Source organism: Ahaetulla prasina, chromosome 3 (genome assembly GCF_028640845.1).
Source record: "Ahaetulla prasina isolate Xishuangbanna chromosome 3, ASM2864084v1, whole genome shotgun sequence".
NCBI lineage: Eukaryota > Metazoa > Chordata > Lepidosauria > Squamata > Colubridae > Ahaetulla > Ahaetulla prasina.
The window spans coordinates 61,703,590-61,726,714 of NC_080541.1; the positions used below are offsets into that span (position 1 = coordinate 61,703,590).

General features: G+C 36.3%; 2 protein-coding genes across 4 annotated transcripts in view; both read left to right on the forward strand.

Moving 5' to 3' along the window:
* Positions 1-1,672, forward strand: part of ANKRD12 (ankyrin repeat domain 12) — a 104,597-nt gene extending 102,925 nt beyond the window's left edge. Inside the window, exon 13 of the mRNA XM_058178286.1 lies at positions 267-1,672. Within this exon, the coding sequence (XP_058034269.1) occupies positions 267-452 (186 nt within the window). The 3' untranslated portion in view covers positions 453-1,672. The remainder of the gene's footprint in view (positions 1-266) is intronic.
* A 2,339-nt stretch (positions 1,673-4,011) lies between these two features.
* The window catches only part of TWSG1 (twisted gastrulation BMP signaling modulator 1), a 28,963-nt gene continuing 9,849 nt past the window's right edge, over positions 4,012-23,125 (forward strand). For 2 of the 3 annotated variants that reach the window (XM_058176881.1, XM_058176879.1), the window contains exons 1-5: positions 4,012-4,167; positions 6,503-6,659; positions 12,965-13,064; positions 17,561-17,824; positions 18,113-18,267. In XM_058176881.1, coding sequence (XP_058032864.1) covers positions 6,540-6,659; positions 12,965-13,064; positions 17,561-17,824; positions 18,113-18,267 — 639 coding nt within the window. In that variant the 5' untranslated portion in view covers positions 4,012-4,167; positions 6,503-6,539. Of the gene's footprint in view, positions 4,168-6,502; positions 6,660-12,964; positions 13,065-17,560; positions 17,825-18,112; positions 22,991-23,125 lie in introns of those variants that run through there. The other variant, XM_058176880.1, reaches the window with a different exon arrangement.

Below are 23,125 nucleotides of genomic sequence, written 5' to 3' on the forward strand. Positions count from 1 at the left end.
TTTTTTAAATTATTTAAACACGAGACTATTATTAAAAATTAATATTCAGTATGGTACTTGCATTATTAATATTATGTATTAAATTTTTAAAATCTGTAGATAAATCTTGGAATAGTTTATGAGAACCAGACCAAATCATTTCAAAAGTCTAATCAACCTGTGGATTGCCAGACTAATAGTTCTTGGGTTAATAGAAGTACAGTGTGCTTGTTTATACAGAAGCTTGCTTGAAGTAACTAAAGATTCTTCTATTTATTTTTAAATAGACATGTCTCCTGATGAGGCAGCAACATGAAGCAGCAGCTTTAAATGCTGTTCAGAGACTGGAATGGCAGCTTAAACTACAAGAACTTGATCCTGCAACTTACAAATCAATCAGCATTTATGAAATCCAGGAATTCTATGTTCCTCTTGTGGATGTTAATGACGACTTTGAATTGACACCTATATGACAGCTAGCATTTCTTGCTGTTACAGCTAAAGACTGTGGGATGCTTAAATTACAGCACTAAAATGGAATACTGCCTTTATCAATATTCCATGTATTCCTTCCTGAAATGTGCCCCAAATCTCATTCAATATTGCACATATAAATACCATTTGTTAATAAATGGTATTATTTTAGCCTCTGGGTTCAAAAAGCATCTACTCAATAAATCTATCTATGACAGTCTTTTACTCAAGATTTAACAGCGCTGGCAGCTGTAAGTCCACTAAAAAGTCTTGCTATTTAAAACTTCAGTGGTTTTTATTATTAAACATACAAAAACAACAAAAACCTGTGGAAGAACTTTTAAGTTTGTGGGAATGTGCAGAATGAGAGAGTATTCATCTTACATAATTTATAGGTTAACTGTACAGTTTTGTTTTTGAAAAAAAGTTATATTGTTTTCAATTTTTAAAATAACTTATTTTATACATATTGTGCAAATGTAAATATTCTTATATTTAATGTTCAGCCCTGTACAAAAATAGATATTTTAATTGTAAAATTGTTTTGTCTAATGTTTATTGGACCAAAATTGTTGTTGTTTCTTATGTGTAATGTACAAATGATTTTCTTTTAAAAGCATGGTGTTTGATTTAGCTGCTTGTTCATCACCATTACTGCTAATATTCGATACTGAGTGGTATTTGCATGCTAGCTCAGTTGAATTTTTCCCCTACTACAGGGTTCCTAACTGATTGAAATATTTGTTACCAATCCAATATACTGCTTTGTACAGCATCCATTCATTCAGAGAAATTTGCATGAATCCCTTTTCATTGTAGTTTGTTGCAGTGCTTATTCGATTATGTCTTAACTCCACAGAGCCATTTGTCGTTTGCTCTGCTGCTACAATGCCATATTTGTGACTTAACTTGAAAAGAGTATTTTGTTTAAAATCTTTACAAGATTAGAAAACCAGCTCTTTACATCCTGGTCTCTAAAGGAGTTTTTCAGTGTCCAATTTATTTCCTTTTACATGCCTCTCTCAATGAGAAATCTTAAATTGTATATTGTCTATTTTAATATTCCCTGATAGAAACATATGTAAATAACTGTAAATAACTATGTTTAATAAATTCTATTGGTCATGCTAACAGATGTTTGAATCCTTGTGATTGTGAAATTTTCATTTTTGAAATTTTATACAATTTGACAAATAAATCCTTGAAAGTTCCATGATAAGGTTGTACTTGTATATTCCTATTTATGAACATATAATTAATATATTGCTATTATGTTAGCAAAATGCCTGCTACTGTGACGGGGAGTATATAGTCTTTTAGAGATTTGGAATTAAAAAAGCCTCCCCCAAGCTGAGCTTTGAAGCTTTCAAAGAGGCACTGAGTTTTCACACTTTCCTTCTTAATCAGCATCACTGGAAATGGATAGTAAGTTGCTTTTGGGATATTAAGAAAGACAAGTCATTAGTTTTACACTGGGTGATTTTTCTTCAATTTTTTGAAACTGGTTAACATTTTAATTGTTAAAAGGGACACACAAATTAGAAGAGTGACTTGGATGTGTGGATTTCAACTAAGAAGAGTGACTTGGATATCTTTCTTATTTTGGATTTACAAAAGAGATGTATTATACCTTTAAAGGAATTAAAAGAAATCAATTCCTAAAACAATATTTAAAGCAAATGAACATTAAACTTTTAAAATTAAAAAGATTTAGAAAGTTGACTTATTTGACCAAAGTGAAAGTGTGTGTGTGTGTGTGTGTGTGTGTGTGTGTGTGTTTTCTTTCCTAGCATATTTTAATGTGTTTTTACCAGGACTGAATAAGGCTTTCTTGTATTTTTAGAGAAAGTGATAAACTGTGGTATCAAAATTGAAGGAAATTGTTAAATTTCCATAAGAGTTTATGAAAGGAGATGAAGAGGTGATAGGAAATTAATTTATGGAACCTTATTTGACGGAATTAAATTTCTGAATGTTATTTCTGATAGCTCATAATGGAAATTTCTGATTAAATATGAATGATAAAACCTTTGAAGATTTATTTATAAGACATAGGAAGATCTTTTTTTATTTTTAGAGAAAATGATGTTACCATATAAAGTAAATGAAGAGTATGAAATTTATGGAAATGGCCTTATAACCCCAGATTTATGGGCAGAAACATTTGTTTCTCTAAGATGTCTTTCTTTGGCATTGTGTTACCACACACCTCAATGCTGGAGACTAGCAAACTCTTAAAACTAGAGGTAGTCACAGTTGCTTATGATCAGTTGATAAAGGGCACTTGATCAGCACCTGTCTGCTACTTAGCTTCTTCATATATATGGAACTAGTAAAGGTATACCTAGTTTTTCACATATGGCTTCTCCTTTTTGCTTTTCTTTTGGTAAAATAAATGATGACATGTTGGTCATCAGTTATAAAGCCCTTCATGGCACATGGGGTGGTTTTGGAGGGAGCTCATGTCTCCACTTGCTCTTGTCCATCTCGCTCTATTTACCTTTCTTGTAGAATGTAAACGTTTTGCTCCTTCCTCCTATTTTCCCTTGGACAACAACCCTGTGAGGTGTGTTGGGCTGAGAGAATGACTGGCCCCAAGGCCACCCAGCTGGACTCCATACCTAAAATAGGACTAGAACTCAGACTTCTGGTTTCTAGGCCACCACTTTAACCAATACATCAGACTGGCTCTTCTCAGTTCCTTGGTGTCGTTCTATCCACAGCAATCAGCTGCCTGTGGCACTTTAAGCTGCACTCAGCTTAAAGTTGCTATCAGGCTTGTTTGTATATAAGCCCTGGAACTGAAGATCTTTTTTTCCTTCCAAGGGGGTATATGGGAGAGAGAGAGGAAAGCAACTATGCAATAAGTAATACTCAATAAAGTAATACTGGTTACTTAATGGTTACTCCATGAAGCTTGGCATTAACTGCAGCAAACAATAGCCACTGGCCTATTTTTCCTAGTCAATCAAGGTTGGGTATGCACATGATAAATCACAATTCAAACAAGATTTGAATAAAGCCCAAATTGGCTCCTCTCAAATAATATGCTAAGGCAACTATGTTTTACACAACTGTTGGGATTCACACAGCAGGCAAAATCAAACAAAACACATTGTGGCTGAGATAGGTGTATGGATTATGATCTTCTAATAATAGACTTACTTTTTCTTATTTACTCACTGTATTAAAGTATACAAAATGCATTTAGAAGGGGAGCAGGAGACACTTCTAGCCAATCCACAAAGAATTAGATAATAATGTGGGCTCGGAGAGGAGACCAGGCTATTGTGTCTAGCAACTGCGGGCACAGAGCTTTTAAATTCCTGTGCCAATATTAAGATAATCTTTATTTTTCCTTTCTTTCTGTGAACACCCTGGCACTCATTAAAAAACGCTCATTTTATGCTGTTGCCCTACGCACATGGCAACACGTGTTAAAGAAAAGCAACAAACTACTTGCTTAGCTCTGCAGGGGGGGAAAAAAAACATACACCGGGTGTGTATGAGAGAGAAGTAGAATTTATTTTGGTCCCGTTTTGCAGACTTTTCAAAAACGAACACGTGGACAGCACAATCCAGCAACAGGTCGGGCGGAGGCGCAACTCCTCAGGGTCACAAGTAGAGAAGCCCTTCACGTCCACTGGGGAGAAGCGAAGCCCTTTTCTTCCGCGGGAACTATCCTGGGTAAAAGTCACCCCGCTGAGCCCAAAGGTGAGCTCCGTGGCGTCAAAGAAGGGGCCGGCGTACCAACGAGGCCAGTCCTGGATGGGCAGGTCTCCCTCCCCAGCGGCTCTTTCCCGCCCCAGAGTGCCCAGAGGCCGAATTTCGCGATGCGCTCCGGGACCTTCTGCGAGGAGACGGCGCGTGGGCGAGTCCCTCCGGCGCCGTGAGGTGTGTGCGTGTTTGCTCTGTATGTTTTAAGGCCGAGAAGGAGGAGACGACTTGGCCGAGTTTTTCCCGCCTCCCTTCGCAGCCAAAGCTGCTCGGAAGGCAGCCGCCGCGGCCTGTCCCTTTATAAGGTACTTCGACGCTGCCCGCCGTCCGGCCCTGTGGAAAGGCAGCCGAGCGGGGCCGCCGCCGCCTGAAACCGGGTGGCTGGTGGGGGGGGGGGCGCGCGCGAAGAAAGAGGCGGTCGTCGGGGAAGAAGCAGGCAGAGTGAGTAAGGGGCCTCCGAAGGAAGGAAAACGGGGAGGAGGTAAGCGAGCCCACCCGGCGAAGGGTGAGATCGCAGTGGAAACATGCGGGAGCGAGCGAGGCGCTGTGTGTATGTATGTATGTATGTATGCGGAGGTGTCCCTTTAGAAAGACAGGAGGTGGGCGCACGGACTGATCTCCGCGGCTTGTTTTGTAGGATCTGGAGCTTAGCGGGATCTTGGGTTTGAGAAAGGGGCGTGGGTTGCGCCCCTTGCCCTGAAGCGAACTTTTCTTTGAAGCCTGGATAGGCGAGTGCTGCTCCATCTTTCCAGTTGTCCTTTGTACTCCCTGCCGCCGCCTTTTGCTGGTCCATGCTGAGAAACTTGAGTTTACTTCATGAGCCTCGCTCTGTTGCCTTTCCGTCCCCCTCCCCCTCCCCGCGCCGTTAAATTTCTCATCCTCCCCCAGGCGGTAGACCCGATTTAGCGAGGCGAAACAGACGCGCGGGTGGGGAGGGGAGAGCTGTGTTTTTGGCTCGGGATTGGATCTTGGCCGCCGCATTGAAGGTTTCATTAAAAGTCCTTTTTTTAAAAAAGTGCGTGCAAGAGTTGGGGGCTTAGGCATTTGAGAAAATTTGCCTTTGCCAACTACGGGGGCTTGATTAACGATTTACTGAGTAAGGCAAAAAGGTTTAATGGGCCATTCAAGTGGAAAAAGAGAATAATATGGTATGGATGAACAGGTGTGAATAACTTCCGAGCAGCTTTGTTTACTCTAAAAATGTTTCTGTGTGTAGTTTTTTGTCCATCATAAAAACTTTGAGATGTAGAATCAAATAAATGTTCAACTGTCCTTCTTTGGTAATTGGTACATTTTGGATTGTGAAAGAGCTCATCTTTTCAATTGATAGACCAATTTATTTGAAGGGAAGTTTAAGTGAAGGACTGACATAATGAAATCGTAAAAACTGGATTCAGTGGGTTAAATTTCTGTTGACTAAAATTTTCAAAGGCTTATCATATGTTTCAGATTATTTCTCCAAAACAATTTTCCGGTAAGGAATCTAAAATTACTGTTCAGATTATTATCCCTTACTTCATAATTCTTAAGATCATGATATTAAGAACATAATAATTAAAAAAAGAATCCTAGAGATGTTTGTCATTTCAGGTTTTAATCAAATTGCTCTGCTACAGTTCAGGTGTATCTAGTGAAAAGATGGTAGACCTTGTTGGACAAAAGAAGCTCCCTCCCTATCTTCTGTTTGCTTCTTTATGTTTTGATGTTTCTTAGCTATATTGGAAAAGAGCATGATAGGGAAATAGTAAGTCGAAAGGTATGATTTGAGTATGTAATATTACTGAATTAGAAGCAGAGTGCAGAGATTAGGTCACCGAGAATATCCTTATCAATATAATATTCTGTTGATTAATATGTGGCACCCATCCAATTCCTTCTTCAGAAGCCTTGTGTGTAAAGTAATACTTCTCTATAGCTGGAATTAAAATGAGGTTATGTTAAGACATGTTCTAATTTATCTCTCAGAAAGAATTCTTCTACATTAGTTCTAGTAGGCCTTCTTTTCCTGTTCCTTCTATTACTCCATGAAATAAATATGTTGCAAATAAATACTTTACTCTGATGGGATTGTAACTCAAATAATTATATTTATTAGCGTTTGAAGTGTCATGCTTTACATAACTTTGAAGTCAATGGAAAAATAAATGTCTTGACTTATAATTACATGAGAACTTTTTTTTTTACCAAACATGCGGCTGATCTGAGGGTAAAAAACAAATGAGAAACAAAATAAAAGAAACTGCCTTTGAGAATTATGGAATAAAGATGAAAGAAGCTTCGTTTTTTTCTCAGAAAAGATGGGCTTTTCATGCTACTTTTTATTTCAATACAGTTGGAACATTTTTTGAAATCTCCCTCCTGAATGAAAGATGAGGTTGTGGTACTTCCCAGGTTTCCTCATAATCAGTTTGCTGTACTTCTGGATCCCATCATCCATGTGCTGCAACAAAGCTCTCTGTGCTAGTGATGTCAGCAAATGCCTAATACAGGTATGAGATCATTTACACTTATGCTTGATAAGTATCCAGACAATTTTCTGTAATAGTAATTTTGAAAGAAGTGAAATAAAAATTATTTTGAAGAGAAATTTATTGAAGAATGTGGAAATCTTTATTTTGTATTTTCATTCTTTTTTAATGCATGAAGAAACATGCAAAATCTTATTAGCATCATCTTATAAAAGATAAAATTAGAATTTTGAAACTAATCAGTAATACTGATTAATGTGGTGATTTATTTATGCAATAAAGTTCTAATCTACTGAGACTTAAGTTCTTGGCCAGTTTGTAAAGTTAAATCATTGAAAACTAAGTTTACAATAAGTAAAACCGTATTTGCTTTACTTTTACAGTGAATCAATAAAAAGCAAATAATAAATACTATAGGGAAAGTATAGGGCATATATAATCAAATATTATTCCAAAATTGATCAGATACTTAAAATAATAGAAATGCCTGGAAGGAGAAGTTTTGTCTTGCATGGTAAAGGTAAAGGTTCCCCTCGCACATACGTGCTAGTCGTTGCCGACTCTAGGGGACGGTGCTCATCTCCGTTTCAAAGCCGAAGAGCCAGCGCTGTCCGAAGACGTCTCCGTGGTCATGTGGCCAGCAAGACTCAACGCCAAAGGCGCACGGAACGCTGTTACCTTCCCACCAAAGGTGGTCCCTATTTTTTCTTCTTGCATTTTTACTGCTTTCGAAACTGCTAGGTTGGCAGAAGCTGGGACAAGTAACGGCAGCTCACCCCGTTACATGGCAGCACTAGGGATTCGAACTGCCGAGTTGCCGACTTTTCAATCGACAAGCTCAACGTCCTAGCCCCTGAACCACCGCGTCCCTATTGTCTTGCATTGAGGAAGTATTTATGTGGGTACCATGCATGCTTCCCTCAAACATGAGTGGGACATTACAGGTGAAACATTTCACTTGGAGGAAGCACCTGGAAGAAGATGGTTGAAGATATCTGAAGGTCCTATCCTCCTTCATAATGGCGAAGGTATTCCTTGAAATACCGAATTACCAGCTAATATATCACTTTCAGTTATATCCAGTGTACTTTTCTTTTCATGCTGCATGGGCTTATCCATGAATTGAAAGCGACTACTTAATTCTCATTTAAACACATCATAAAACTGGATCTCTGGTACAAAACTTAAAATTGCTGTAGAAAACTGTATGTGACAGAGTAGATAAAGGAGAAATATATTGATCAAACAAATATAAAAACAATGAGCGTTGATGATTTTTCCTAATATAGGGCTATAAAAGTTTACTATTGTATCAAAATTAAAGTGTTCTGTTTGAATACAATTAAAACTATAGAACATATAGGATGGCCTTCGCTTAATGTTGGAAACAGCCATAACAAGAAACTTGTTATACAAAAGATCATGAATTGTGCAGAAATGGACAAACTAACTCTGAGTTTAAAAGATAAAGAGACATCGGTATTTTATAATATATGGGAACATATATATATAAAACTCATAAGAAAGGATTACATTTTGGCCAGAAATGAATATATTTTATTTATGTAAAGTAGGCAAGCAATACATACTTTCTTTTGCTTTTTAGTTTTTTGAAGAATTTTTAGAACTAAATAACATTAGGAGAAGCTGATGGATAACTAAGGCTCTATGGCTCTGAATATGGAAAAAGGTACATTCTGTATACTGAAATAAATAAGTATCCCACTTTGGTGTTATTTGTTCATTTCAAAGCCTCTCTCTATATAGAGAGAGTATATTAGCAGGATCCCTATGGAAGCTGTGGTAACATTTGTTGGCAAAGATACGCAAAAATACAAAAATCCAAGAGATCAACTACTTTTTTTACCGAACTATGTGACATTGTTGGGGTTTTTTTGTATTATGTTTGGAAGTGTCATGTTTACTAATGCATTTATAAAACCCTTGCTGGTTTAATTCTACCAAATTTATAGACTTCCTAGAACGTAGAATTCTTCTCTCTGGAATATACTCATCATCTCAGTAGCCAGATAATCACTTAGAAAAAGAAGTCAAAGCAAAAATATCTCTGTAGGGAAACACTTTGCATGTGATAAATGACAGATAGTTTAGAAGCATGTAGTAATAAAATGGCCAGTTTTTCCAGTAACACATGGCCAGAATTGTAAATTCAAAAATGGATTGGAAAGAAATCCAAAAATATATTTTCAAAAGAGTTGAATAGTAATAGAATGGCAAACATGAGTCAGCACAGACAAATGTTCCAGAACGTGGCAAAAATCACCAGGAAGCAGAGGTAAACATTATAATTTATCATGATAGTTGCATGTTACCATCCCAACTTACTTTTTTTTTTATTATTTTCCTGGCAACATGGATGCTTCCAAATAAAGCACTATGCTCCAACAATTTTTTTTACCCATCTTTATTATTTTTATAAATAATTCAAGGTGGCACACATACCTAATACTCCTTCCTCCTTCAGTTTTCTAAACAATAATAAACCCTTTGAGGTGAGTTGGGCTGAGAGAGAGTGTCTGGCCCAAAGTCAACCACCTGACTTTTATGCCCAAAGTGCAATTAGAACCCACAGCCTCCTGGTTTCTAGCCTGGTAACTTAACCACTAGACCAACTGGTTCTTTATATCTTTATATTTGCTTTAAATCTTTTTATTTGCTTTCTAAAAATTCCTAGTGCCACCTCTTATAAATACAAATGAAGATGGTAGTGGACAGTTTGATTTTTTAGGAGCCAGATTTCATTTAACCTAAATAAAGATTAGTCAGTATGGGCATTGATGCCAGTGGATGCCAAGGGAAGTTTCTGCAGGCATCCTGGGACTCGGGCTTATCTCATTACCTACCTTTGAATTACGCAATAATTGTCCTGGAATAATAACCCCTGAACTGCAGCAGCTTGGTAACTGTGGGTGAATTAGAAATAACTAATTCATCAATGTACATTAATTCTAATACTTGAGGTTATTTCTTGGCTGTTTTGCATACTGATTTTAAGTAAACATTAAACAACAAAGATTTTGTTACTAAGCTGAAAAGTTCGTATTTTCTTTTTTTTTTAATACTGTGAACACAATTCAATGTACTTTGCTTGGTGGTTGTTTTTTTTAACCTTCAGCTTCAGTTTTATAATTGTAACTATCCAACTATAGACATTACCTTTTTTCAAACTATATTTTAACTATATTTTAAATTAAAAAGAAAAGGGAAAAAGCAACTTCCAGAATGTGAGACTTTACTGAAACTATAGGCTTCATTGTAAAGATCTTCAGGGTTTTTAGAGGAAGAACTGGTATATACATTTGAAATCTATGCATACTTAACATGACCAAATGTGCCTAATCTTTTGCCCCATACGTAAGAAGTACAGATGCATATATGGCTGTGTGGTTAAGTATACTTATTAAAAGTCCTATGAGGAAATTCTTCACTCTTCTTATCAAGATAGTAAATTGAATAATTTATTTTTAGAAACCTTTTAACCTTTTGTTCTACTGAACATTTTTGTAATTTCCAAAATTAAATTTAATAGTGAGCATTTGTTAAAAAAAACCTTAACAACAAAAAATACAGTTCTGGTGCATTTCATGGCTCATTGACAATTCAAAAAATAGTGTATTGATAAAACACCTTAATTTAATTTATAAATACATTATAAGGGATTATTCCTAAATTAAGATTCTTTATCTGAAAAAAATATTGTATATAAAAGCCCTGATTAAATATTCAAGTTTTGGTGGATACTAAGTTACCCTCGCAGTTAAACGTAATTAATTTTTAGAAGACTTTTGTTTTCTATAATAAGATCTTGTACTGAAGAGAGAGGAAGAACTGAGGGAGATTAATTTAGTATTAATCAGTTTCTTTCCTTCACATGAGTAGAAAGGATTGCATGAACTGTACTTCATTTTATAGAATGCAGGGAATGGTCGACATAAATATTTATTTTATCAGCTGTGCAACAGATGTGAATGAAGTCAACAATCTTGTATTGAAACATACTTGATTTGTTTTGTCTTGCTGAATAGTTCTCTTTATACCCTGTTCAGATAGGATTTCAAGAAAGTATAAACTTTTCAGCGATCTCAACTTATTTAACTCATGAAAAAAAATGAGTTACCGTATATACTGATAAGCGAGTTTTCAGCACATTTTGTGCTGAAAACGTCCTCGGCTTATACTCGGGTCTATACGGCTTATACTCAAGTTTTTTTTTTAAGCCCTCGGCTTATACCGGGTCTATACGGCTTATACTGAGTTTTTTCTTTTTCACATTTTACGGACTGAAGCCCTGCGGTGCAGTGAGAGGGCGGGCGGGGAGCCGCCAGCCTTCTCAGCTGAGGGAGGGAGGTTTCAACCGTAGGTGCCTCATTTCCCACCCTCGGCTTATACTCGAGTCCCCAGTTTACCCCAGTTTTTGGGGTAAAATTGGGGACCTCGGCTTATACTCGGATCGGCTTATATTCGAGTATATACGGTATTCATTAAAAAAATTAAATCTCAAAACTGTAACAATATAAATAAATATATTGTTTCTAGCAGATCACACTGATATTTCCAGGAAATGAATGACAGGATTGTGCCATGATATGATTTGTATTAGTGATTTAACCCATAGTGACTCGAATTCAACATACTGTGACTTTTTGTGATGCATAAATCCAATCTTTTGGGCTCCTATACCATAAACAAAAATGCGGGGACTGATTTTGGATTAATACGTACTATGAAGTCAGCTATTCTGACTTGATCCATGATAAAGTGATAAAAATAATCAGTGGGTTAACCCATTGTATGAACCCATCTATCATTCATGAGTTGTGGAAGCAAAGCTTTATTCAGCACAATTTATTTCCTAATCAATTTTTAAGATGATAATTTTAAATAAATAGTTTCCAAATAGTGTGTCTGGCTTTTGCTACCTTATGAAACTGTAATCGTATAATTGTGGTAGGTTTGAAAAAGTGGTATATTTATATGTAACTTGCAATATGGTTCTATAATATTTATTCAAAAATATGTCCCAATTAGATGCATCCTCCTCCTGAGTAAGTGCAACTTAATTGTTTATGTTCTTATTAAAACCAGACAAAATACATAACATATGTTAGGCAATTTGTGACTGTTAGGTCATCATTTCAGAGATATTTCTGTACCAGATTCCTCATTGCCTTCAAAGAAAGTAGAGTTCCAATATACTGGAAAAGTTCCTAAAAAATCAGGGAGATACTCAGAGATGTATCTGTCTTGTGTATTTACATAGTCAAACATTGGGAATTGTCCACAGGAAATGTTTTATGCCATTTTGCATTATGTTATAAAACTCTTAATAATAATTTTTATGTCATAAAAAGTTTTATAAAATTTGCCAAATTTCAGTTCTACTGGAATTTGGTCATGCATTTCAGATGCATTCTGTAAGTTAGTCCTTTGCGAGACCGTGGTTGAAAAAAAAAAGCCCTTTAATGCACCACTTTGTCCAGTTAAAGATTACAGATAATGAAAGTTTTAGTAGTCTATAGATTGCTTAACATTATATCCTGGTAGCACAATGGTACATAGGTACATGTAAAAGTATAAAATATGCAAATATATATCTATTTTTTTGCATCTGCTTTTGTCCTATTCTGAGATTAGTAATGGGGCTGTCCATAATTTCTAAAGCTTTTCCCAAGAATTGGGTAATATCCAAAGTTCTTTGTGGGGTGGGGTATGTGTGTGTCATAATGAAATAGCGTTTAGCGTAGCGTGCTTCTGTATATATTCGGAATATATCTTATCTTCAAATTAAGGATTATGTTTAGAGGAAAGATTATTACTATTATTAAAGCAAGATTCTTTTCATGTATGTAACAAGGTTGCACTCTTTTTTTGACTGCTACTGCTAGCTATCTGTGCCATTATTACCAGATCAAGGAAGGAATTTTTTAATTGGCTATTTAGACATAATGAAGTGTTGCCTTTGTTGAATAGATGGAATTAATGTTCATTATATTTTTGTCCAGTTTGTTTTCCAAGGCACTAAAATGAAGGTTAGTGGGGCTTGGAAACTCTACATCCAAAGGCTGGACTAAATTTATAAGGGATCATGGAGGGAAGTTTATACATTTAGCCAGGACAGAGGCTTGCTTTCTGTATCTTCTGATGGTAGAAAAACTCCCATGATTTCCTCATGCAGAGGTTGATTATTTAAGAAACATAAATACAAATCATAATCTTTCATTGATACTGCATATAAAGAAGGACATAATATAATGTGATATATTTTTGTCTGTCTGTCTCTGTCTGTCTCTCTCTCTCTTATCCAGGAGCTGTGTCAATGCCGACCTGGTGAAGGAAACTGTTCTTGCTGTAAGGAGTGCATGCTTTGTCTAGGCACACTTTGGGATGAATGCTGTGACTGTGTTGGTAGGTTCGTGTTTTTTTCACCTATACCAAAACCAGCTATTTTCAGTAGTAATTTTCAATGGTTTAACAGCCTTTAAAGTTTATGCCAAAAGTAGTACAGGTAGAATAATGGGTATTTTATATTTAATTCAATGTATACATGAGTTTGAATGGGACTCAGTAGCTCAGTGGCTAAAATGCTGAGCTTGTTGATCAAAAGGTTGGCAGTTCAGCGGTTCGAATCTCTAGTGCCACGTAACGGGGTGAGCTCCCGTTACTTGTCCCAGCTTCTGCCAACCTAGCAGTTCAAAAGCATGTAAAAAATGCAAGTAGAAAAATAGGGACCATCTTTGGTGGGAAGGTAACAGCGTTCCATGCGCCTTGGCGTTTAGTTATGCCGGCCACATGACCATGAAGACGTCTTCGGACAGTGCTGGCTCTTCGGCTTTGAAATGGAAATGAGCACCACCCCCTAGAGTTGAGAACGACTAGTACATATGTGCAAGGGGAACCTTTACCTTTATACATGAGTTTAAGATAAGCTATTTATGAAGGAGGAAGTTATTCATGAAGTAACTCTTGGTGCTTTAAGCCAAAATTTATGAAATGTGTACCTCATTCTATATTGGAGGAAGAAACTTTTATTAGGGTTGAGAAAAGACAGTGTATGCTGCAAATCTTTCTGAAAAATATTGCTTTGATTAATTTTTTCAAAGTTGGAAAAACAATGGTTCAGTTCATAATGGATACATGCAACCCATTAGATTAGACTAAAATGGGCTTAAGCGGTTTGTGAGTCAGCATGTAGGAAGCCAGCCATTGTATTTTGAATGTTGTTTGAACAATGCAAAAATCTGAAACTTTGTTTTGAAATGTTTAATTTTAATTTAATAATTTAATTAATTTTAATTTGTTTTGAAACTTTTTATTTGTTTTTACAATATACTATGCAGACAGAAGAATTAATGTTTAGTTAACCTAACCATAACTTGTTGTGTGACCTGCCAGCTATCATTATAGTCTGTAGTGCTTAATGCATCTTTCTTCAGTTTTTCATTGCTATTAAATGTTCTTGAATGGCACATGCCAACCTATCTGCTTATGGGAATATGCCCATAGCAGCGGGCAGAACAAAGCTGAGGATTTATTAACATCAATGGATGGGAAGAAATCTCAGCTTGGTACTTTAAGCTGATATTAAATGCTAAATTCCCAGCTGTAATTGAGGCCTTAGGGAAAGCTGAGTCTTCATTTTCTAATGTTGTTTTGGGGAAAGATGATCCTTTCCACATATTTTATGGCTGCATCACACTGTGATAGTGTTGATCTGCTGGATGTTGTGAAGGAGCTTATTCTTGTTGCAATCTGCCAAGCCAATCTGAGAGTGAATTGTTTGTTTTATGGAGACTTACTGAGATAGAGTTAGGATTCATTACAAGCTAGATTTGTTTGGAAAGAGAATGAGGAGTCTCTGTTTTTAGGAGTCTCCCGATCAGTTCATAAATTTTGGGAGAAATTAGAATGCTGTTCCTATAATTTGAATTATATGCCACTGCAATATCAGTAAAAAGGAGCTATAGAATATAGGGAATTCTTATACTTACTTAACTACGTAAAAAACAGCAGCTCCCTAGGAAAGTAATAGACAACACTGGTATGGAAAAAATGTGCTAGCTATCCACCCTTTTTTCTTTTAATTGATGTTACTGTAGGGATTTAGCTGGAGTGAATTATCCAGTTCCAATAATTAAGTGAATTCCTGCTTGGAAGAAGAGTTGGATAAGAAAGCTTCCCTTCTTGTAAAGAAGCCAGAGCTTCCCAGTCAAAGAACGGAAGGTGCAAAAAAGTAGCGCCAGATTTAAACTCCAGTGAGGATTTAAAGGGGGTTGACAGAGGACAGTCAACCCCCTTTGATAAAGATGATAAAGCTAGTTATGCAGCAACCAATTCTTATCTAGCCTCACTGTTTCATTGTCACAACTGCTAGTGTAGATTCTTCTGAAACTGAAGCAGGGAGCTTTAGGTGACACTGCTGACTTATAATTCCATTCTCAGTAGATATGAGTTGTAGCATTTAGTGTACTTCCCCTTACCTCAAAGTTACAACACAAACTATATTGTGTCATATATAACCGTATTATTTTAGATATTGTTATATTTCTGAGTGCTAGATTTACCCAGTTGTTAGTTGCTCTGGCCAACTGTCTCTAAGGACAAGGAAATATTTTTCTATTCATCTTAATTGTACAGTTTTTTTTTTAAAAAAGACAAAATTGCAGGTGTCCTGAGCCGTCATCAAAAACCAGGCTAGGCATTTATGATCAGCAAAGCAAAGCTGGTCTAGACTTACAATTGTGTTCTGCTGTACAAAAAAGAAAAAGTGTACAACAATGCTGTAGTTATGATCAGTTAGGGACACAATAGAGAACAAGAGATCAGGTACTTGAATTGCCTCTGACACATTTTGGATTTGTACTATTTAATGTTTATATTAAACATTAGGTGATTATTACTAAGTTCAGGGGTGATTATGCTATTTTAATTTTATATTGTTGTTTAAATGGTACTAAAGGATATGTGGGAAATCATAGCAAACCGAACCCACATGTTCTTAAGATCTGTTTGAAGAAGAAAACTGAAAACAAATTACTGTAGAATATGCCCTAATTAAAAAGGAAAAGCTGTTATGAGCACAAATACTATATAATATCAATACTTTTCCATATAATGTTCAGTGTTTATTTGTAAAAATATTACACTATTAGAGGATTGTAATACAACAAAAAGAAAAAGATATTTGAACTATATATAGAGGTAGCCCTTGAAGAACAACCATTCAAATTTACACTGTCACTGAAAAATGTGATTAAAAAGCATTCCTCGCACTTACCACCATGATCAAAATTTGGGCACTTGGCAACTAGCATCTATTTATGACAGTTGCAGCATCCTGGGGTTATATGATTGCCATTTGTGACTTTCCCAGCCATCTTCCAACAAATAGAGTCAATGGGGGAAGCCAGATTTACCAACCATGTGATTTATTTAACTGCAGTGATTCACGTAACAACTGTGGCAAAAAAAGTCATAAAATTGTGTATGAATCATTTAACAACTCCCTTTCGTAACAACTGAAATTCTGGTCTCAATTGTGGTCGTAAATTGAGGACCTACCTTTAAGTGATTTCCTTGCATCATATATTGTCAAAGTATAATGCTAAACAATTACAAATGGTGTAAATTAAATAGCCCATTATATAATATATGTTACCGCTGGATCAGATTGTTAGTGCTAATATTTGTGTTGATACTATCAACAGGCATCATCTACAATGTATTTCCACTTTAGATATTGGAATAATTACTTAAGATGTACTCTTGAAACTTTATTTTAGTGGATGCATTGTATTTTTTTAGTTAGCAGGATACATTAAGGATTGTATTGAGTACTTCAGAAATGAAATGCAGCGAAATAGTTTTTCAGACTAGTTTCATATTTAATTTCTTTTAAATTGTGATAAAAGTGAATTCATATGCCTTGCTGTAGCGAAGAGTAAGATTCTGGTGCACTAGCTCAGTATTGGTGAATTAGCATATCCCCACTTGCACGAACAGTGGTTTAGCATGTGCACATGCGCTCTATTTCCATGAGCAGCCTGTGTGCCTGCTCTCACAGAACCATCCTCTCTACCCTCCCACCCTCCCCCACCTTGGTCAGCAAAACATGAAAGGTTGGGAAACCCTGCTTTATGCCATCTCCATGACTTTCCGTCCTTTTGTGGAGCAAGGGAATCAGGTTACATTGATATTGTGGTATTGTTTGTTGCAATTGCTGAGTTAAAAAACATCTAGATTGAAGATCCAAATAGTTGTAGAAGATAAACGGGATTTATTGGTCTCTTCTTCCCCAGCCTAAACAGCATGAAAAGTTCCTTTGTTGTCACTGAAAGGCTCTTAATCTATTAAAATGCAGTTTTTGGTATATGGATTTTTGTGTATATTATATTAGAAAATTTTATGACAGGCTAATGGAGTTCTGTACAGGTAGTCCTCGACTTAACAACAATTTGTTTAGTGACCATTCAAAATTACAACAAAAAAAGTGACATGACCTTTCCACATTTATGACCATTGTAGCACCTGCAGGGTCACGTGATCAGAATTCAGATGCTTAGGAACTGACTCATATTTATGATGGTCATGTGATCTTTTGTGATTTAACAACTGCTGATTCACTTAACAACTGTGGCAAAAAGGTCATAAATTGGGGGAAAATTCACTTAATGATTGTCTCACTTAGTAACAGAAATTTTGGGCTCACTTGTAATAATTTGAGAACTACCTGATTTTTAGAAAAAAGGAAAAAATGCTTTTTAAAATCACGTTACAGCAAAATTTAATCTCAGAAGCAGTTTTTGTAAATGCCCGTAAGGTTGTTAATGTCAACTTTTCTAATGTTACCTCTCTAGTATTCTTATGGGCACCTGGTGTTGAACAACTTGTCAACTTGTTTATAGGTATGTGTAACCCTCGGAATTATAGTGACACACCTCCCACTTCGAAAAGTACTGTGGAGGAGCTGCATGAGCCGATCGCTTCCCTTTTCCGAGCACTTACAGAAGGCGACACTAACCTGAGCTGGAAAATTGTGTCCTTTCCCGTTGCAGAGGAACTCTCGCCTCATGAGAATTTAGTCTCGGTTTTAGAAACAGTGAACCATCCCCATCATCACAATGTTTCTGTTTCAAACAACGTTCATCCTCCATATTCTAGTGAAAAAGGTAATTGTGGTTGAAAGATTGAAAAAAAAAATTGGGTGGTGTTTGCAAGTTTAATCTTTTAAAAAGAGGTATGGTGATTTTCATCTTATTTTTAAAAATCATATAAATATGATCTCTATTCCAAAATATGGGAAACATATTAAATGTGGGCAGTGATCTAATATATTATTATAGGAAAAGAGGCATGAAACCAATAACTTAGGAGTTCGTTAGAAGTTTTATTTGAATGATCTGTGATTTAAACCTTGGTCAAAAAACTAAAATCTATCTTCTGCTTTGGTCACTTAGAACGCATATGTACTGTGGTTTACTTCGATGACTGCCTGTCAATATACCAATGCAAGATCTCTTGTGACTCTATGGGTGCCTCCAAATACCGATGGTTTCACAATGCCTGCTGTGAATGTATTGGACCTGATTGTGTCGACTACGGGAGTAAAATTGTAAGATGCTCAAATTGTATGTTCTGAAATTAAACCATTCAATTTTAATATGGCACAAAGAATGTGTGTGTGGGAGGGAGGGAAGGAGGGAGGTACAGTGGGGCAAAAAAGTATTTAGTCAGCCACCAGTTGTGCAAGTTCTCCCACTGAAAAAGATGAGAGAGGCCTGTAATTGTTATCATAGGTATACCTCAACTAGGAGAGACAACATGAGAAAACACATCCAGAAAATCACATTGTCTGATTTGTAACAAATTTATTTGCAAATTATGGTGGAAAATAAGTATTTGGTCAATATCAAAAGTTCATCTCAATACTTTGTTATATATCCTTTGTTGCAATGACAGAGGTCAAACGTTTTCTGTACGTCTTCACAAGGTTTTCACACACTGTTGCTGGTATGTTGGCCCATTCCTCCATGCAGATCTCCTCGAGAGCAGTGATGTTTTGGGGCTGTCGCTGGACAACACGGACTTTCAACTCCCTCCAAAGGTTTTCTGTGGGGTTGAGATCTGGTGACTGGCTAGGCCACTCCAGGACCTTAAAATGCTTCTTACGGAGCCACTCCTTCGTTGCCCGGGCAGTGTGTTTAGGATCATTGTCATGCTGAAAGACCCAGCCACATTTCATATTCAATGCCCTTGCTGATGGAAGGAGGTTTGCACTCAAAATCTCACGATACATGGCCCCATTCATTCTTTCCTTTACACGGATCAGTCGTCCTGGTCCCTTTGCAGAGAAACAGCCCCACAGCATGATGTTGCCACTCCCATGCTTCACAGTAGGTATGGTGTTCTTTGGATGCAACTCAGCATTCTCTCTCCTCCAAACACGAGTTGAGTTTCTACTAAACAGTTCTACTTTGGTTTCATCTGACCATATGACATTCTCCCAATCCTCTTCTGGATCATCCAAATGCTCTCTAGCAAACTTCAGACGGGCCCGGATATGTACTGGCTTAAGCAGGGGGACACGTCTGGCACTGCAGGATCTGAGTCCCTGGCGGTGTAGTGTGTTACTGATGGTAGCCTTTGTTACGTTGGTCCCAGCTCTCTGCAGGTCATTCACTAGGCCCCCCTGTGTGGCTCTGGGATATTTGCTCACCGTTCTTGTGATCATTTTGATCCCACGGGGTGAGATCTTGCATGGAGCCCCAGATTGAGGGAGATTATCAGTAGTCTTGTATGTCTTCCATTTTCTAATTATTCCTCCCACAGTTGATTTCTTCACACCAAGCTGCTTGCCTATTGCAGATTCAGTCTTCCCAGCCTGGTGCAGGTCTACAATTTTGTTTCTGGTGTCCTTCGACAGCTCTTTGGTCTTCACCATAGTGGAGTTTGGAGTATGACTGTTTGAGGTTGTGGACAGGTGTCTTTTATACTGATAACAAGTTCAAACAGGTACCATTAATACAGGTAATGAGTGGAGAACAGAGGAGCCTCTTAAAGTAGAAGTTACAGGTCTGTGAGAGCCAGAAATCTTGCTTGTTTGTTGGTGACCAAATACTTATTTTCCACCATAATTTGCAAATAAATTCGTTACAAATCAGACAATGTGATTTTCTGGATGTGTTTTCTCATGTTGTCTCTCTTGGTTGAGGTATACCTATGATGACAATTACAGGCCTCTCATCTTTTTCAGTGGGAGAACTTGCACAATTGGTGGCTGACTAAATACTTTTTTGCCCCACTGTATTCTTTGCATATACAGGTAGTCCTTGACTTACAACAGTTCATTTAATGACCGTTCAAACTTGCAACAGCACTGAAAAAAGTGACTTACAACTGTTTTTCAGACTTACAACCTTTGCAGTATTCCCATGATCATGTGATCACTTTTTGCGACCTACTAACAAGCAAAGTCAATGGGGAAGTCAGATTCACTTAACAACCATGTTACAAACTTAACTGCAGTGATTCACTTAACAACTGTGGCAAAAATTGTAAATTGGGACAAAACTCACTTAACAATTGTCTCCCTTAGCAACAGAAATTTTGGGCTGAATTGTGGTCATAAGTCGAGAACTACCTGTATTACTTTGGACAGTACAACTGCAGCACAGTTGAAAGGACCAAGACATGTATATTATTTTAAATATGTAATTTTACACTTTAAATCATTGGAACAATTAATTAGTAAATGTTTAGATTTGGTTTTGATTGGGCAATGTATGAAGTTTCGTAAATTGAATTTTATTTCAGGCTATTGATTAATCTGCATGTATGACCTTAAGTGATCATGAAGGTTTACCAGAATCATAATTTGGAGTTCTGAATGAAGCACTGTTATATTTTTTGAGCTTTTCATGGGTGCCAGTTGTGGATTGTGAATTGCTTTTATAGATCATGCAGATTACATGTTTACCCCAGCAAGAGCTATTTGTTTTTAAGAAAGAAAAGAATTTAGATTGCTTTTTTGTTTTAAGAATTTACCCTCCTTATGAATAGCCCCTTATAAAAAAAAATGACATACTTAATCATGTCCTTTTCATTGCACGCTTCTTGTCTTTGCTTCCCCAACTCTTGACCTCAGCTAGTTTGTTTTGAACAAAATGGAAGGAGTTTTAGATATTAAATTATAAATCATAGTAATTCAGTAAAACAATATGGGGTTTAGATTAAATAGAAAATTATTTTTAAAATTATAGCCAATGCTATCTACTAAAATTTATATACTTGCTTGCCCATTTTCCTATTTCCAATTTTAGATTCTCATAATGCACTATTTAAATGTTAGTGTTAACAAACTGCCTAATTTATTACTGTCATTTGCTGTTTATGGAAACTACTTTTATATGAAAATATGTCTAGAAACCGATACTTTTATGATTTTTATAAGTAATTGCATCCAGGTTGGGATTGTAAAAAATATGGTTACTGTTCTCAAAGATTAGAGCAGGATTTCTCAAACGTTTTCAAGTGGAACCTATTAAAGAGAAAAAAATCCTAGAATCCCTGATCAAAACACAAAGTTTAGGGATAAAAAATTGGCTGTGTTCAAGTATCCACAGAATCTGGTGGGTTTTTTTTTCTATAGAACATATTTAAAATAAATCTGGAGGAGAGAAATAGTCAGTTGTTAAATAGGGTCCTGCAATGCCTCTTCCCATCTCCATCAAATGGTGAAGATTTAATCAAAGTTGTTTCTACTGCTATGCATTTATCAAGTGAGATAACATCACACAGCATCACATGGAACAGTTGTTTTCTGGGCATTCGATTTATGACCATAATGGAGCCTGGAATTTCTGTCTTAAGTCAAGGCAGCATACATGAGGACTCAGTCTCATGTATGTTTTTTTGCGGTGATCATTAAAGTGAATGCTGTGATCATTAAGTAAACACTGCAGTTGTTAAGCAACTCCATGTATTCCTATGGGCTTTTTTTGCCAGATTCTGGCTGAAGGGGCCAGAACATTGTAAATAGTGTAAATCATGGTCATGTGACTGCGAAATGCTGCAACCAGCTAGCTGTAAAGGTGATCCAGTTATCAAAGCACCTGAAATGTAGTCATGTGACAGCAGGAATGTACAGTCATCAGAATTCCACAATTAACTTTTGGATGGAAGTTTTGTCTTCAAACAATTGCTTGGTACAGTTAGGACAAAACAGGATTTACCTGTATTGTATATTTTTAAATGTGAGCTACAGGTAAATCTTGATATATTTTATCTAATTTAAGACAGTCTGAGTGGTAAATCTCAATACTTTTCATTCAGAACTAGTATACAGTTGTAACACTGGATTTCCATGGAGAAAAGATAACTGCTTAAAGAAAGAATCTGTATATAAAATATTTCTCCTTCCTTATTCCAGTTCAGATGGTCTTACATCTTTGCTGGCTGGGGAATTCTAGGAGTTGAAGTTCATACATCTGAAACTTGCCAAGATTGAGAAACAATGTTGTAGACAATGATTCCATTGTATTATTTTTAATTTCTCCAAACATTCAGGGCAACCAATTAAATGTTGTTGGCTGTGTCTTAATGAATTATAGCAAGAGATGATAAAATCAGCACTGCAAGTACTTCCAAATTTGGAAGGGGTGGGTGGAGTTTAGTCTGCTCAATTACAACTCCCTTAATACACAGAGGACAATATTCAGCAGCTTCCCCCACTCCATGTAGAATTCTTTGATTTTATAATGTGGTATTTACAAGGTATATCTTACGGTCTTACTTTCCTGGTGGAAACAGTAACAGTCCTATAGGTAATTTAACTTGATTCTATCAATAACAGAAAATTATACCTTAAAATGGAGGACTGGTATAACAAGTTATGCAACCCAGTAGCATTTAGTCAATTGGCAATGTATTGCAATAGAAAGTCTGTTCTATAAAATGGCAAAGAAAATTGTTCAATGTAATAGTCTTCGAGTAAAAAAAATCTCTATATAATTTTGAATGCTCAGCCTGTAAAATGCATAATTCTGATGATTATTTTCTCATTCTGTTAGGGTGGATTTATGAGATTATTGTAATAGTTTAAAAAGTATTGCATGAAATAATTGAATTTGGAATGGCTCTTTGTTGTTTATTGTAGAAATTCTTCAACCTTTAAATATATATTAGAAAGAGTGGCGCTGTTAATCTACAGTGTAATTCATAATACAATTAAAATCATCTTCCAGATGTATACGCAATTATAGTAATAATTTACAACACAAGTATTTCCTTACTTTTTATATTGTCCAAGAATGTTTTAATAAACAACTCCTTGTTTATCTATTTTGTTTATTGTTTTCTGTTTTAATCTGTAGAGGAATTAGTATTAGTTTGCTTGTAGGAATTTTTATACTGAACGTGGCAAGCCTGCACTATTGCTAAGAAAACTGCATGCGTGTCTCAGTGAAATCACC